We start from the raw sequence: 14,175 nt of genomic DNA, 5'->3' as shown, positions 1-14,175 counted from the left end.
CCTATTAGGAAGTCACTACAGTGTAGAGCATCCCTATTAGAAAGTCACTACAGTGTAGCGCATCCCTATTAGGAAGTCACTACAGTGTAGAGCATCCCTATTAGGAAGTCACTACAGTATAGAGCATCCCTATTAGAAAGTCACTACAGTGTAGCGCATCCCTATTAGGAAGTCACTATGGTGTAGAGCATCTCTATTAGGAAGTCACTACGGTGTAGAGCATCCCTGTTAGGAAGTCACTACAGTGTAGAGAATCCCTATTAGGAAGTCACTATAGTGTAGAGCATCCCTATTAGGAAGTCACTACGGTGTAGAGCATCCCTATTAGGAGGTCACTACGGTGTAGAGCATCCCTATTAGGAAGTCACTACGGTGTAGAGCATCCCTATTAGGAAGTCACTACAGTGTAGAGCATCCCTATTAGGAAGTCACTACGGTGTAGAGCATCCCTATTAGGAAGTCACTACGGTGTAGAGCATCCCTATTAGGAAGTCACTACAGTGTAGAGCATCCCTATTAGGAAGTCACTACAGTGTAGAGCATCCCTATTAGGAAGTCACTACAGTATAGAGCATCCCTATTAGGAAGTCACTACAGTGTAGAGCATCCCTATTAGGAAGTCACTACAGTGTAGAGCATCTCTATTAGGAAGTCACTACAGTAAGTGAAGTTTGTCCGTTTGCTTCAGAATCTGTTTATTTCTGTTCAATATGTTCTCTTCTCTTCCTTCCTTCCGCTCCCACAAACTGTCCATTGTTTCTGGGTTTAAAAAAATTCCCAGGTTTCCTAGAAGACCAGGATGTGCAATGGTCCCTAATGAAGCTGTTTTCTGTGTTTCTCACCAGGTGTTTTGGCCTGCATCTGTTAGCAAGATTGAGGAATGCCAAATGGCTGGCAAGGACCCCACGGTAAGAACACCAACACTCAATATGTAGCACTAACCTGCCAACTAAATCCACTGAAAGTCATGTGTGATGCTAACCGCTAACTAGATGAATGAACACACTATACTGAGGATGTCTCTGGTCCTTTTCCATTAGCATGTATTAGCATGTTAGCATCCTGGGTTCCAAACACATGAGGCTGCAGATGTTGAGGAGAGTCATTGACTCCTCCTGGCATTCCTTATGTTAGTCGATAGAAGAATGAGGCGTAGGAGTGCTCAAATCCACCCAGAGAAAACAAACGAGCATAAAAGCAGTACGTTAACCACTGTGACTGACAACAGATCTCATAACCTGGCCTGAACCCTTACTGCACTGCTTCTCTGTATTAGCATATACAACATTGGCAATCTCAAAACAGCAGCTGGGGATTCAGTTTTCTGAAACTAATTAGGCTGTTTTGCATGTTAGGACAAAAGTTCTGTTTTTGTTCCATTGTTTTTATTGGACTGTGTTGGCCTGTTTTTATTTGGACTGTGACTTCAAAGGCATGCATGTGGTGTACTGTTTCTAAGCTAGTAGTCGTAGTTAGTAACAACATCCACCATGGCAGAGAGCTGTGGTCTTGTACAGTACTACAGTGTAGGACCATAGTCTTATACTGTAGGAGTAGAGAAGAAGCTGTTTCCAGTCAGTGGAGGGTTATTAGTGCTGCCTATAGTCACGGCTCCAGCTCTGTGGACAGCCTCGCACAAATATTTGTGTGGAGAAGACTCGTGGTTGGCTTACCTCCCTCCTCCGCCTCTACTCTGCCATCCCTCTCTTTCGCAGCCCTGCCTGGTCTCTCTCTCTTGCATTCTCGGCCTCTCCGCTCTCTCTCGCTTTACTCTTACTGTCTCGCTCTACCCCTCACTCACTCTTTCTTTCTCTCGCTCTGTTTAAACTCTGTTTTTATAATGCCGTTTCTCCCGGACATTTTATTTGTCTTCCTGAATCGCAGCCCTTGTCAGTTTGTTATGGTTACCCTCCTGATGTGTATATATTCAATTCCTCCTTTACGATAGAATCTGGGGTCATCGGGCCTCCAGACTACGACCACACATTGTTAAGCGCTGGAGGATGGCATTTGGGGAGAAATATTCCTTTATTGTATGTATAAAAGGTTGAGATTGAATAAATCCATGTTTAAAAGTTCCCTCACTGTGTGATCCTCCCTTAAAGGCCATCAGCCTGGTTTTAAATCCCCTACTACAGTTGCTCTGGCTTGTCTCTAAAGGGGGCCTGTGACTGGATAGTTAACACAAGCAAGCTCTGGGACATGATATTAGTTAATATGTAAATCTGCTATTGGATATGAGCAGTGGGGGGTGTAGAGTTGATGGAGGGAGTCGTCTGAAGGGTGTTTATCTGCTAGGAGGAGAGGGAATGAAAGAGAAAGTGAAAAAGCGAGAGAGGGAATGAAGGGTGTGTGATGTTGGACATATCATTGTTTTTCTCGGTAGAGTTGGTGTGCGGAGTGTGAGCGGAAGCAGCTGCCCCGTTTCCGTGGCGATGGCCAAGTTCCTAATGGCTCCCTGGGTGCTCCTCTCCTCCGCTGGCTCGCTCCGCGGTCTGAGTTTTTATTATGCACAAAGCCCAGTGCTCCGGCCACTCCCACCTTGTGCTGAAGAGGGGAAGATCTCGATTGGATCTGTAATCAGATCACAGGGCTGTATTTACTCAGCACTGGAGACGGGGCTTTGACAAAATATACATTTCACTGTTGACACGCTTTTTTCCACTCTACCAGTGCCAGGGAGAAAACTGGAAATAACTATGATGATTGTACTTCATGACAGTATATACAGGTGAAGTCGGATGTTTACATACACTAAGGTTGGAGTCATTAAAACTTGTTTTTCAACCACTCCACAAATTTCTTGTTAACGAACTATAGTTTTTGCAAGTCGGTTAGGACATCTACTTGGTGGATGACACAAGTAATTTTTCCAATAATTGTTTATAGACAGATTATTTCACTTATAATTCACTGTATCACAATTCCAGTGGGTCAGAAGTTTGCATACAGTAAGTTGACTGCCTTTAAATAGCTTGGAAAATTCCAGAAAAGTATGTCATGGCTTTAGAAGCTTCTGATAGATTCATTGACATAATTAGAGTCAATTGGAAGTGTACCTGTGGATGTATTTCAAGGCCTACCTTCAAACTCAGTGCCTCTTTGCTTGACATCATGGGAAAAACTAAATAAATCAGACAAGACCTAAAAAAAATATATAATCGAATTGTAGACCTCTGGTCTGGTTCATCCTTGGGAGCAATTTCAAAATGCCTGAAGGAACCACATTCATCTGTACAAACAATAGTACGCAAGTATAAACACCATGGGACCACGCAGCTGTCATACCGCTCAGGAAGGAGAAGCATTCTGTCTCCTAGAGATGAAGCTACTTTGGTGCGAAAAGTGCAAATCAATCCCAGAACAACAGCAAAGGACCTTGTGAAGATGCTGGAGGAAACGGGTACAAAAGTATCTATATCCACAGTAAAAAGAGTCCTATAGCGACATAAACTGAAAGACCGCTCAGCAAGGAATAAGCCACTGCTCCAAAACCGCCATAAAATAGCCAGACTACGGTTTGCAACTGCACATGGGGACAAAGATCGTACTTTTTGGAGAAATGTCCTCTGGTCGGATGAAACAAAAATAGAACTGTTTGGCCACAATGACCATTGTTATGTTTGCAGGAAAAAGGGAGAGGCTTGCAAGCCGATGAACACCATCCCAACCGTGAAACACGGGGGTGGCAGCATCATGTTGTGGGGGTGCTTTGCTGCAGGATGGACCGGTGTACAAAATAGATGGCATCATGAGGTAGGAAAATTATGTGGATATATTGAAGCAACATCTCAATACATCAGTCAGGAAGTTAAAGCTTGGTCGCAAAATGGGTCTTCCAAATGGACAACGAACCCAAGCATACTTCCAAAGTTGTGGCAAATTGGCTTAAGGTCAACAATGTCAAGGTATTGGAGTGGCCATCACAAAGCCTTGACCTCAATCCTATTGAAAATTTGTGGGCAGAACTGAAAAAGCGTGTACGAGCAAGGAGGCCTCCAAACCTGACTCAGCTACACCAGGTCTGTCAGGAGGAATGGGCCAAAATTCACCCAACTTATTGTGGGAAGCTTGTGGAAGACTACCTGAAACGTTTGACCCAAAGTTAAACAACAACAAGACCCACTGGGAATGTGATGAAAGAAATAAAAGCTGAAATAAATCATTCTCCCTTCTATTATTCTGACATTACACATTCTTAAAATAAAGTGGTGATCCTAACTGATTTAAGACAGGGAATTCTTGCTCTGATTATATGTCAGGAATTGTGAAAACTGAGTTTAAATGTATTTGGCTAAGGGGTATGTAAACGTCCGACTTCAGCTTTAAGTAGCTAGTGAGGAAAGTTGGAGTAACATTGGTAGCTAACCAACTGTGTAATTGTTTTTTATGAAGCATAGTCCCTGACCAATCACAACTTGGCCACCGTTAACTTTTATGACCTCCTCAACAATTGCAGTCTGGAAGGATTTTGCTGTTGATAGATTGATTGATTGATGTGTGGATACTTTGGTTATTTCATACATGTACTAACTAATTTCCTCCCCATCTCTCTGCAGCATGGATGTGGGAACTTCATCCGGGTGGTCCAGCCGTTCAACAGAACCCATCTGTTCATCTGTGGGAGTGGTGCCTACAGTCCTGTCTGTGCCTTCATCAACAGGGGCAGGAGACCAGAAGTTAGTATGCTCCTTGACCTATAGTCAGACCATGACAGCTATGCTATACTTGACCTACATTAGTTTCCACCACCATATTATCATACAAATGGAAATTCCTGTGGCTATGTGATGTGGATTTTGTTGAAACGAAAGCTTCGTAGGTTTACGGCTGGGCGTCTGCTTCTGAATTCAAACTATGGGATTTTTTATGTTTCATCTGTGGCAAGAGGAAGTCTGTCTTAATCCAAGACATCCTCAGGAAAGCAGCCATTTGAGTTTAGTCATGTGTGTCAGTCTCTCTGAGACCAAGAAGAGAAGGATGGAGGAGCTGTCTGACCCAGTCTCTGGCGACCCGGTCTCTGGCCACCCGGCCCTGGAAACGAGACTGAGAAACCCCTCCAGGAGAAAAGCGCTCACTGAACTCACTCATAGTTACAGCAGTCTGCAGCGCCTGCCAAATGCTAATCGGCACAGAGTTCGAAACCATGCTCTTTCTGCAGTATGGCGTCTTCTGTTATTTAGGATTTTGTTTGAAAAGCTGCTTTGCTCTGTTTTTCCCATCAGCCAATGCTTGGATGGGTCAGTATCGTGTCTCAGACTGGGTTAACAGTAACAAGCTGCTAGTGTGGGACTTTGACGCATAACTCCCTGGGCTCTTTGACCCCTAAACCTGTGTCACATTGTTGTATGGGAGCCTAGTGAGGAGGATTTCAGTGTCACAGACAGGTCACCTTTTGTTTGAGGGTGTCGCCGTACAGACCCTGTGATGAATGACCACGGTTCACCGCCAGAGCCACGGGGAATCTTCACGCAGTGGAGAGCAGTCACGCTTTTCTGGAGAACGTCCCTGGGCTGACGACACCACCTTCCCCTTCATTCCCTCAGTCAGAACTGTTGAAGTGTGGGTAGGACCAAATCGGGGGGATGGGACGGGGGGATTTTACGCTGACCGTCAAGATTGTGAATTCAGATGATCCATTTCACTGTGAGGGGTGGCAGAGGGCCAGGTCTGAGATGGAACCACAGCATCTCAGCCCATCAGAGGACATGTTCTTTTAATGTCCCGTACAACGTAGAATTCTGCCCAATTCCCATTCTAAAATCTGTTATTTACATTTTCTTTTCCTGTAGGAGCAAGTGTTCCACATTGACTCCAGGGCGGAATCTGGGAAGGGAAGGTGCTCCTTCAGTCCTAGAGTCAACACTGTCTCCGTCATGCTTAGTAAGTTCTCTGTCCCCCTATTGGCTCTATTTATGTCTCTGTAGCACGTGTCATCCAAAAACACAAACCGCTATACTTCAACACCCTATGGTTAACCCCACTCCCCATCCCCCTTATCGGTGACCCTGCCGTAGGTCGGGCCGCACACCCTCGTCACTCTGTGTCGTCCTATGGTCTCTGATTGGTTGCCGGGTGTCAAGTTGCTGACGAAATAGCCAGAGTCACCGTGTCGCACGCACAGCTCGCCTTTCTGACACCCGAGCCCCGTGGGGTCAGCAGCCCTACCCATCATCAGCCCCTCAAGCCCAGGCCGTCCGGTCACAAGGCGAGGGTTGGCAGAGAGGAGGGGTAGTGGTGGCAGACAGAAGGCCTCTGAGTCAGACTAGTGGACAATCTGGCCTGTGTCTGGGCTAGATAAAAAGGCTCTATCTCCATACTGAACCCCTCATATGAGCCTTTGCTGTCTGGGGGATGTTGACACCACTGCTCCCCTCAGAGCAGCCAACCACATACAAACACTCACACTTGGACCTGAGCCATACCGCCAGAGTACAGGCTGCTGCATGCTGGGCTGGGGCTGATGGAATGATGAAGTGGCAGAGTAATGGAATGATGAAATGCACAGCGGGTGTGGGGAGAGGAAAGAAAGAGAGAGAGTGCAGGCTCACAGCCAGGGTCATTAGCAGAGTACAGGGAGATCAAACACTATGGCTGTTGGCTCCAGTACTGTTTACTGTCACCATTCCCTGTCCACAGTGATGTACTGTCTCTGTAAATAAAGGCTGTCATTGTAAATAAGAATTTGTTCTTAACTGACTTGCCTAGTTAAATAAAGATGAAATATTATTAGATAGTTGTGTTTACTCCATCACCATTGAATATGAACCCAGAATATCCGTCGACACAGGCACATCTTTGTTCCGTTGGCCGTTAATAGTCAGTGATTGATCTTGTATTGCCAAGTCTTCAGGGTCAGGGGCTTGGGGGGGGGGGGGGGGGGTGTTCTGTTTGGTCAGATGGGAGTAAGATGGTTAAGCTATGAGGCAGGGTTGTGTTCATTAGGGCACACTATATGGCAACACTTTTTGTAAAGGAAAATTAAAACAAGCTTTTCTTAGTGGACAAGTTCAGGTAGTACAAGTTCCGGTAGTACCTCCCTGTTGCACTCTGTTTTCTTCCATGTTGTGCCTTAATGAACACAGCCCTGTATGTGTCTCTGTGTTCCAGACCAGGAGCTGTTCTCAGGCATGTACATAGACTTCATGGGGACGGACGCTGCCATCTTCAGGAGCCTCACCAGGAGGAACGCAGTGAGGACAGACCAGCACAACTCCAAATGGCTGAGTGGTGAGCACGTACAGCAGAAACATATGACGCACATGTGATGTGCACCAGAAGTCTCCAACTGTGACCCTGAAAAGCTAGAGGTTGGGCAGGCTTTTATTCCATCCCTGCACTAACACATCTGGAGTTGGAGATCCACATTTAGTACATCAAAAGTACTTCAACTCCTTTGACACTGGAGACAGTGGACATAACGTTATACTATAACCTTTGACCCTGTTTATTTGTTTTCCATAGAACCCATCTTCATAGATGCCCAGTTAATCCCAGACGGATCGGATCCCAACGATGCTAAACTGTATTTCTTCCTCCGAGAGAGACTGACGGACAACAGTGGGAATACCAAGAACATCCACACCATGGTCGCTAGAGTGTGTCCTGTAAGTGTGTGTGTGTGCGTGTGTGTGTGTGTGTGTGTGTGTGTGTGCATTGCATATGTTTGCATGCTTGAGACATTAACATGCATCTCTTTCAACGTCTACAGAATGACATAGGTGGCCAGCGTAGCCTGGTGAACAAGTGGACCACGTTCCTGAAGGCCCGGATGGTGTGTTCAGTTCTGGAGGAGGACGGCACCGAGACACACTTTGACGAGCTCGGTGAGGAATACGCCAACACCTACCTACTGTGTTTACCAAGGCTTGGAACATTCTGTTCCAACCCAAACCACTTCTCCTGTTTACCTACAACTCAACATCTCCCTGGCCAGTCTTAACAAATACCAATGGATCTCAGATTCTCAGGTGTTTCAGATTATAAGGGTCTTTACATCTGTTTCTTGACCTTCTCAGTATTGAAAGAATTCAGGGTTGCACTTTAGTTGGCTAGTCCACCTGTCGATGCTCTACAGACTATCTACAGACTATTAGTAACATGTAAACTATCTACTAACCCTAGCTCTAACCCCAACCTAACCCTTACCCTAACCTTTATTCTAAACCTAAACCTAACAGATAGTTTGTTGATAATATGACAATCCGGACTATCCAAACAGATTGACCCAATTCATCCCTTAGTATTCTTTTAGTCCTCTGTGAGTCTATGGAGGTCTGTCAAAACAGATATTCATTCAATTCATCTCCACTTCAGACTCTTCCGTTCCAGGAGTATTAAATGATAAGGTGCATGATGAACGCTGACTCCATAACACAACGTTCTGTTTTCCCTTCTAGAGAGTGTGTTTTCTCTGGAAACCGATCACCCCAAGAGCCTCCTGGTGTTCGGCGTCTTCACATCCACAAGGTGAGGCCAACGGTAATATTGCTCGACTGGCATGGCAGCACCGGATATCACCAGGAATGAAGCAGACATGACAGGAGCTCCTGGATAGAGACCCCCAGTATCACCTTTCACTGGACATGCCAGTCAGCATAGCATTTAAACATTTTTTTAATGTAACCTTTATTTAACTAGGCAAGTCAGTTAAGAACAAATTCTTATTTACAATGACGGCCAAACCCGGGCGACGCTGGGCCAATTGTGCGCCGCCCTATGGGACTCCCAATCATGGCCAGATGTGGTGCAGCCTGGATTCAAACCAGTGTCTTAGACCGCTGAGCCACTTGGGAGCAAACTATAGGGACCTGCATGTAGTACCAGAGGAGGAGCTATAGGAGGATGGGCTCATGGTAATGGAATAATATGGAAACCACATCATACATGTGGTTTCCATATGTTTGATACAGTTCCATTCACTCCATTCCAGACATTACAATGAGCCCATCCTCCTATAGCTCCTCCCACCAGCCTCCCCTGGCACTACAGTATTTGGCTCATTGACTTAACTTTGCCATACCGTTCTCATTACATTGATCACTTTTCCTTATGTACTTTTAATGCATTTAGTGAGCTCTGCTTCCTTTCGCAATGTTGACAGCAAGTTCATTATGCATGAGTATCACCATGTAGTACCCCTGGTGTTTCCTGAGATCTACTGTTACTGTATGTGGTAACTCAGACACTATATGTGTTCAATTACTTTATTTATTCTCAAGGTCTTTTGCAGGATGGCTATGCGTGCCTGTTACGTGTACTTACTGGGTTGTATTCACTAGGAACTGAACAGAAGCAAATGCGCAGAAACGGGAAGGGAACTATCAATAAGAAACACGTTTTCTTTTTTACATTGCAAAACATTTTGCTTTGGTGTGCACTAATGAATACAACCCTGGTTTCTTTAATCATCAAGGGTAATTGGGCAGTATCTAGATCCGTGACCCTTCCATAAATCCTAAGGCGCTTGTACCTTTTGACCCTGCCCATAGGGCTATGTAGTGCACTATATAGGCAGGAGTGTGCCATTTGAGACTCATCCTCTCTCTATAGCCAACACAAACAGTCTGTCGTCTCCAGGCAAAGTTGCCATTCGTATCTCTCGCTCTCCATAGACCACACAGTCTGTAGTCTATATGCAACATTGTCATTCTTATCTCTCTCTCTCTCTCTACAGTCTAGTCTCCAGGCAATGTTGTCATTCCTATATCTCTCTCTCTAGCCAACACAGTCCAGTCTCCAGGCAACATTGTCATTCCTATCTCTCTAGCCAACACAAACAGTCTAGTCTCCAGGCAACATTGTCATTCCTATCTCTCTAGCCAACACAAACAGTCTGTAGTCTCCAGGCAACATTGTCATTCCTATCTCTCTAGCCAACACAAACAGTCTGTAGTCTCCAGGCAACATTGTCATTCCTATCTCTCTAGCCAACACAAACAATCTGTAGTCTCCAGGCAGCATTGTCATGCCTATCTCTCTCCTGCTCTCTAGCCAACTGTTGCGTATGCCTCTTAGAGAGGGAACGCAACACCCTGTTACAACTGAGTGAAAGAGGTATGGGACTGTAAGTGCGAGTAAGGATGACAAAGGCAGAGAATTTACCGTTTACTGGGAATTTATTCCTTCACGCTGTAAATTTGGGGAAAATGGGCTGAACGGAACCAAAGCAAAGAAAGTAAAATGTCAAAGCCCCCTCTCCTACCTTACCTGCCTACCCACTACTTATCTGACTTAGCACCAGCTGGTGCGCTTACCAAAATACAGGGGGTGGTCCGCCCAGGTCTTACCTAGTGTGTATAGACAGTAAATACTACGGGTTATGTATGCCCGCAGGCCTCTTGCCTAAGCACTCCCTGGGTGCCTTCCCCTTCCCCCCTGGGAACAAATGAAACAGAATAATATAAACGTAAGTAATCCATTTCAAGAGTCAAAAACACTGGATCCTATTGGCACACACATACCTCAGATCAGCGGTTACAAAAATACCTAACAAAAACCTGTCTCTGAGCAACAACCAACGCAGGACACACTAATAATTTCTCTTCTGCGCAACAGAACACTGGCTTATATAGCTGGAGAAGGAGTCTAATGGCATACAGCTGTATCCTCTGGCGAGAGGGCGGGGTCAGCTCCAATTAGCAATGCCATCCTGAAACACACACATACAAACAAAACCAGAACACAGAAACTGGGGAACGTAACACCAACACAAACAGTCTGTAGTCTCTATGCAATGTTGTCATTCATAGCTTTCTCTCTCTCTCTAGCCAGCACAGTCTGTAGTCTCTATGCAATGTTGTCATTCATATCTCTCTCTCTAGCCAACAGTCTGTAGTCTCTATGCAATGTTGTCATTCATAGCTTTCTCTCTCTCTCTAGCCAGCACAGTCTGTAGTCTCTATGCAATGTTGTCATTCATATCTCTCTCTCTCTCTCTAGCCAACACAGTCTGTAGTCTCTATGCAATGGTGCCATTCATATCTCTCTCTCTAGCCAACACAGTCGGTAGTCTCTATGCAATGTTGTCATTCATCGCTCTCTCTCTCTCTCTCTCTCTCTCTCTCTCTCTCTAGCAACACAGTCTGTAGTCTCTATGCAATGTTGTCATTCATATCTCTCTCTCAACAGCCAACACAGTTTGTAGTCTCTATGCAATGTTGTCATTCATATCTCTCTCTCTCTCTCTCTCTCTATAGCCAACACAGTCTGTAGTATCTATGCAATGTTGTCATTCATATCTCTCTCTCAACAGCCAACACAGTCTGTAGTCTCTATGCAATGTTGTCATTCATATCTCTCTCTCTCTCTCTCTATAGCCAACACAGTCTGTAGTATCTATGCAATGTTGTCATTCATATCTCTCTCTCTCTAGCCAACACAGTCTGAAGTCTCTATGCAATGTTGTCATTCATATCTCTCTCTCTCTCTAGCAACACAGTCTGTAGACTCTATTCAACGTTGTCATTCATATCTCTCTCTCTCTCTCTCTCTCTCTCTCTCTCTCTAGCCAACACAGTCTGTAGTCTCTATGCAATGTTGTCATTCATATCTCTCTCACTCTCTATAGCCAACACAGTCTGTAGTCTCTATGTAATGTTGTCATTATCTCTCTCTCTCTCTCTCTCTCTCTCTCTCTCTCTCTCTCTCTCTCTCTAGCCAACACAGTCTGTAGTCTCTATGCAATGTTGTCATTCATATCTCTCTCTCTCTAGCCAACACAGTCTGTAGTCTCTATGCAATGTTGTCATTCATATCTCTCTCTATAGCCAACACAGTCGGTAGTCTCTATGCAATATTGTCATTCATATCTCTCTCTCTAGCCAACAGTCTGTAGTCTCTATGCAATGTTGTCATTCATATCTATCTCTCTCTCTCTCGCCAACACAGTCTGTAGTCTCTATGCAATGTTGTCATTCATATCTCTCTCTCTCTCTCTCTCTAGCCAACACAGTCTGTAGTCTCTATGCAATGTTGTCATTCATATCTCTCTCTCTAGCCAACACAGTCTGTAGTCTATGCAATATTGTCATTCATATCTCTCTCTCTAGCCAACAGTCTGTAGTCTCTATGCAATGTTGTCATTCATATCTATCTCTCTCTCTCTCGCCAACACAGTCTGTAGTCTCTATGCAATGTTGTCATTCATATCTCTCTCTCTATCTCTAGCCAACACAGTCTGTAGTCTCTATGCAATGTTGTCATTCATATGTCTCTCTCTCTAGCCAACACAGTCTGTAGTCTCTATGCAATGTTGTCATTCATATCGCTCTCTCTCTAGCCAACACAGTCTGTAGTCTCTATGCAATGTTGTCATTCATATCTCTCTCTCTCTCTATAGCCAACACAGTCTGTAGTCTCCAGGTCTGCAGGCAACTTTGTCATTCCTATCAGCACAATGTGTTTCTTCCTCTGGCTCCTTCAGGCTTTCTCCTCTGTTTCGCTCGCTGAACAAAGGCTCTCTCTGTATTACTGATGGTCATGTGGTTTTTAGGTTCCGGTCCAAACCACATCATATCCTCATAACCTTCTGGGAATGGAGCAAGAATGAGGGAAGAGGGGCAAGTTGGGTAGAGCGGAGTGGTGTGGCAGTAAGCTTCACCCGGATTTGATGGCTTGGATATCCTATGAACAGCAGGGTTTAAAGGACTGTGATGTTTTAACTGGGTGGATCTGGGGGCTTCTGGGATGTCAGTTCACATCACACTGACCACCAGAATGTGTGTGTGTCGTTTCCCACAGCTCAGTGTTTAAGGGCTCGGCCGTGTGTGTCTACAACATGGCAGACATCTTGACAGTCTTCAACGGGCCGTTCGCTCACAGGGATGGGCCGAACTTTCAGTGGGTGGCGTACCAGGGACGGATCCCCTACCCCCGGCCTGGAACAGTGAGTTTAGGATCTTATATCTGTATTGAACTCAAAATAAGACAAGAGCTCCAATGCAAATGTACAGTCCCTTGTTGTTCTCCTACACAGTATGTACTGTGTATCTACTGTGTCTATCAATGTGGTTAAGGAAACCATGTCAGAGAAACACTATGCAATGAGGATGAGGACAGCAGAGTTCAGGGTCAGGGGTAGGCTTTTCCTTTATGTACCTTTGTCACAGAGCTGAGTAGTAGGGATGTATTCACCTCTATAACAAATCTCTCTCTCTCTTGCTCTTGCTCTCTCCTTCCCCCCTTGCCTCCCTCCCTCCAGTGTCCAGGCGGAGCCTTCACCCCTCACATTCAGAGCACCAAGGAGTTCCCTGACGACGTGGTGACGTTTGTCAGGAACCACCCGGTCATGTTCAATTCTATCTACCCCGTGGGCAGGAGGCCCCTGGTGGTCAGAACGCAAGCTGACTACAAGTACACCTCCATCGCTGTGGACCAGGTGACCGCCGCAGACGGGCACTACCAGGTCCTCTTCCTGGGCACAGGTTTGTACTGAACGATACATCCTTATTGATCTGTTAGAGACAACTAGCACCCAGCCCCACCACACAACATACACACACCACAGGCTGGGAGCAGCACAGGGCCTGTACATCGCCTACATCAGCACCTAAGTAGCTGTTCAGGATGCCTGTTCAGGATGCCCTCAGACTAACATTCTCATATTCCTCGTCTCGCCACTTGTGTTCAATAACCATCAGAGTTACACTTTAAAGAGCTCTGACTAACGCGGTGGTTTATATGAGTGGGATGCTTCGTAAAGAGTGTGACATCGTCCATGATGGAGCATCCATGTTGGCTACGGATGCTAACAGATCTCCAGGCCCCGGCATGACGGCCTAAATGACCTGTTCTCTCTGTCACCAGGGGATGGCGCCACCACAATGCCCTCATTATACATGACCCACTTAATTCCATTATATTCTATATTGTAATAATCTATCTCTGCTCCCTCATGCCATAACACAGGCATTTCATAGGCAAATGATTACAGAGGGGATATGAACTCAAGATAAGTAGTCTGTCTTGCTCTTCAGTGAATAGAACAATAACGGCACTATAATGAGCTGCAACAGAGACAAACAGACGTTTAGGAGGGCGATGCAGCCCACTGGATGGAGGAAGAGGAGGAAGAGGAAGAGGAAAGGTCTGAGCAACACAGAGGGGAGTGTGGAGCTGGCTGTACGTCCTGCATCCCAGGGAGCCACTCTCCTTTCTCTCACTCACAGCTGTTTA

The 14,175-nt window shown here is 45.5% G+C and overlaps 1 protein-coding gene across 4 annotated transcripts in view; it reads left to right on the top strand.

Moving 5' to 3' along the window:
- LOC110490773 (semaphorin-3C) overlaps nucleotides 1-14,175 on the top strand; it is a 56,398-nt gene that overhangs the window by 34,217 nt on the left and 8,006 nt on the right. For all 4 annotated transcript variants that reach the window (XM_090200775.1, XM_036944874.2, XM_036944875.2 and 1 more), the window contains exons 4-12: nucleotides 846-908; nucleotides 4,560-4,679; nucleotides 5,793-5,883; nucleotides 7,111-7,230; nucleotides 7,465-7,607; nucleotides 7,712-7,826; nucleotides 8,400-8,469; nucleotides 12,742-12,886; nucleotides 13,202-13,424. In XM_090200775.1, coding sequence (XP_090056901.1) covers nucleotides 846-908; nucleotides 4,560-4,679; nucleotides 5,793-5,883; nucleotides 7,111-7,230; nucleotides 7,465-7,607; nucleotides 7,712-7,826; nucleotides 8,400-8,469; nucleotides 12,742-12,886; nucleotides 13,202-13,424 — 1,090 coding nt within the window. The remainder of the gene's footprint in view (nucleotides 1-845; nucleotides 909-4,559; nucleotides 4,680-5,792; nucleotides 5,884-7,110; nucleotides 7,231-7,464; nucleotides 7,608-7,711; nucleotides 7,827-8,399; nucleotides 8,470-12,741; nucleotides 12,887-13,201; nucleotides 13,425-14,175) is intronic.

Source organism: Oncorhynchus mykiss, chromosome 15, assembly GCF_057628025.1.
Source record: "Oncorhynchus mykiss isolate SJ-2025 chromosome 15, ASM5762802v1, whole genome shotgun sequence".
Lineage (NCBI taxonomy): Eukaryota > Metazoa > Chordata > Actinopteri > Salmoniformes > Salmonidae > Oncorhynchus > Oncorhynchus mykiss.
The sequence above is the reverse complement of the archived record's forward strand: the minus strand, read 5'-3'. Positions and strand labels throughout refer to the sequence as shown.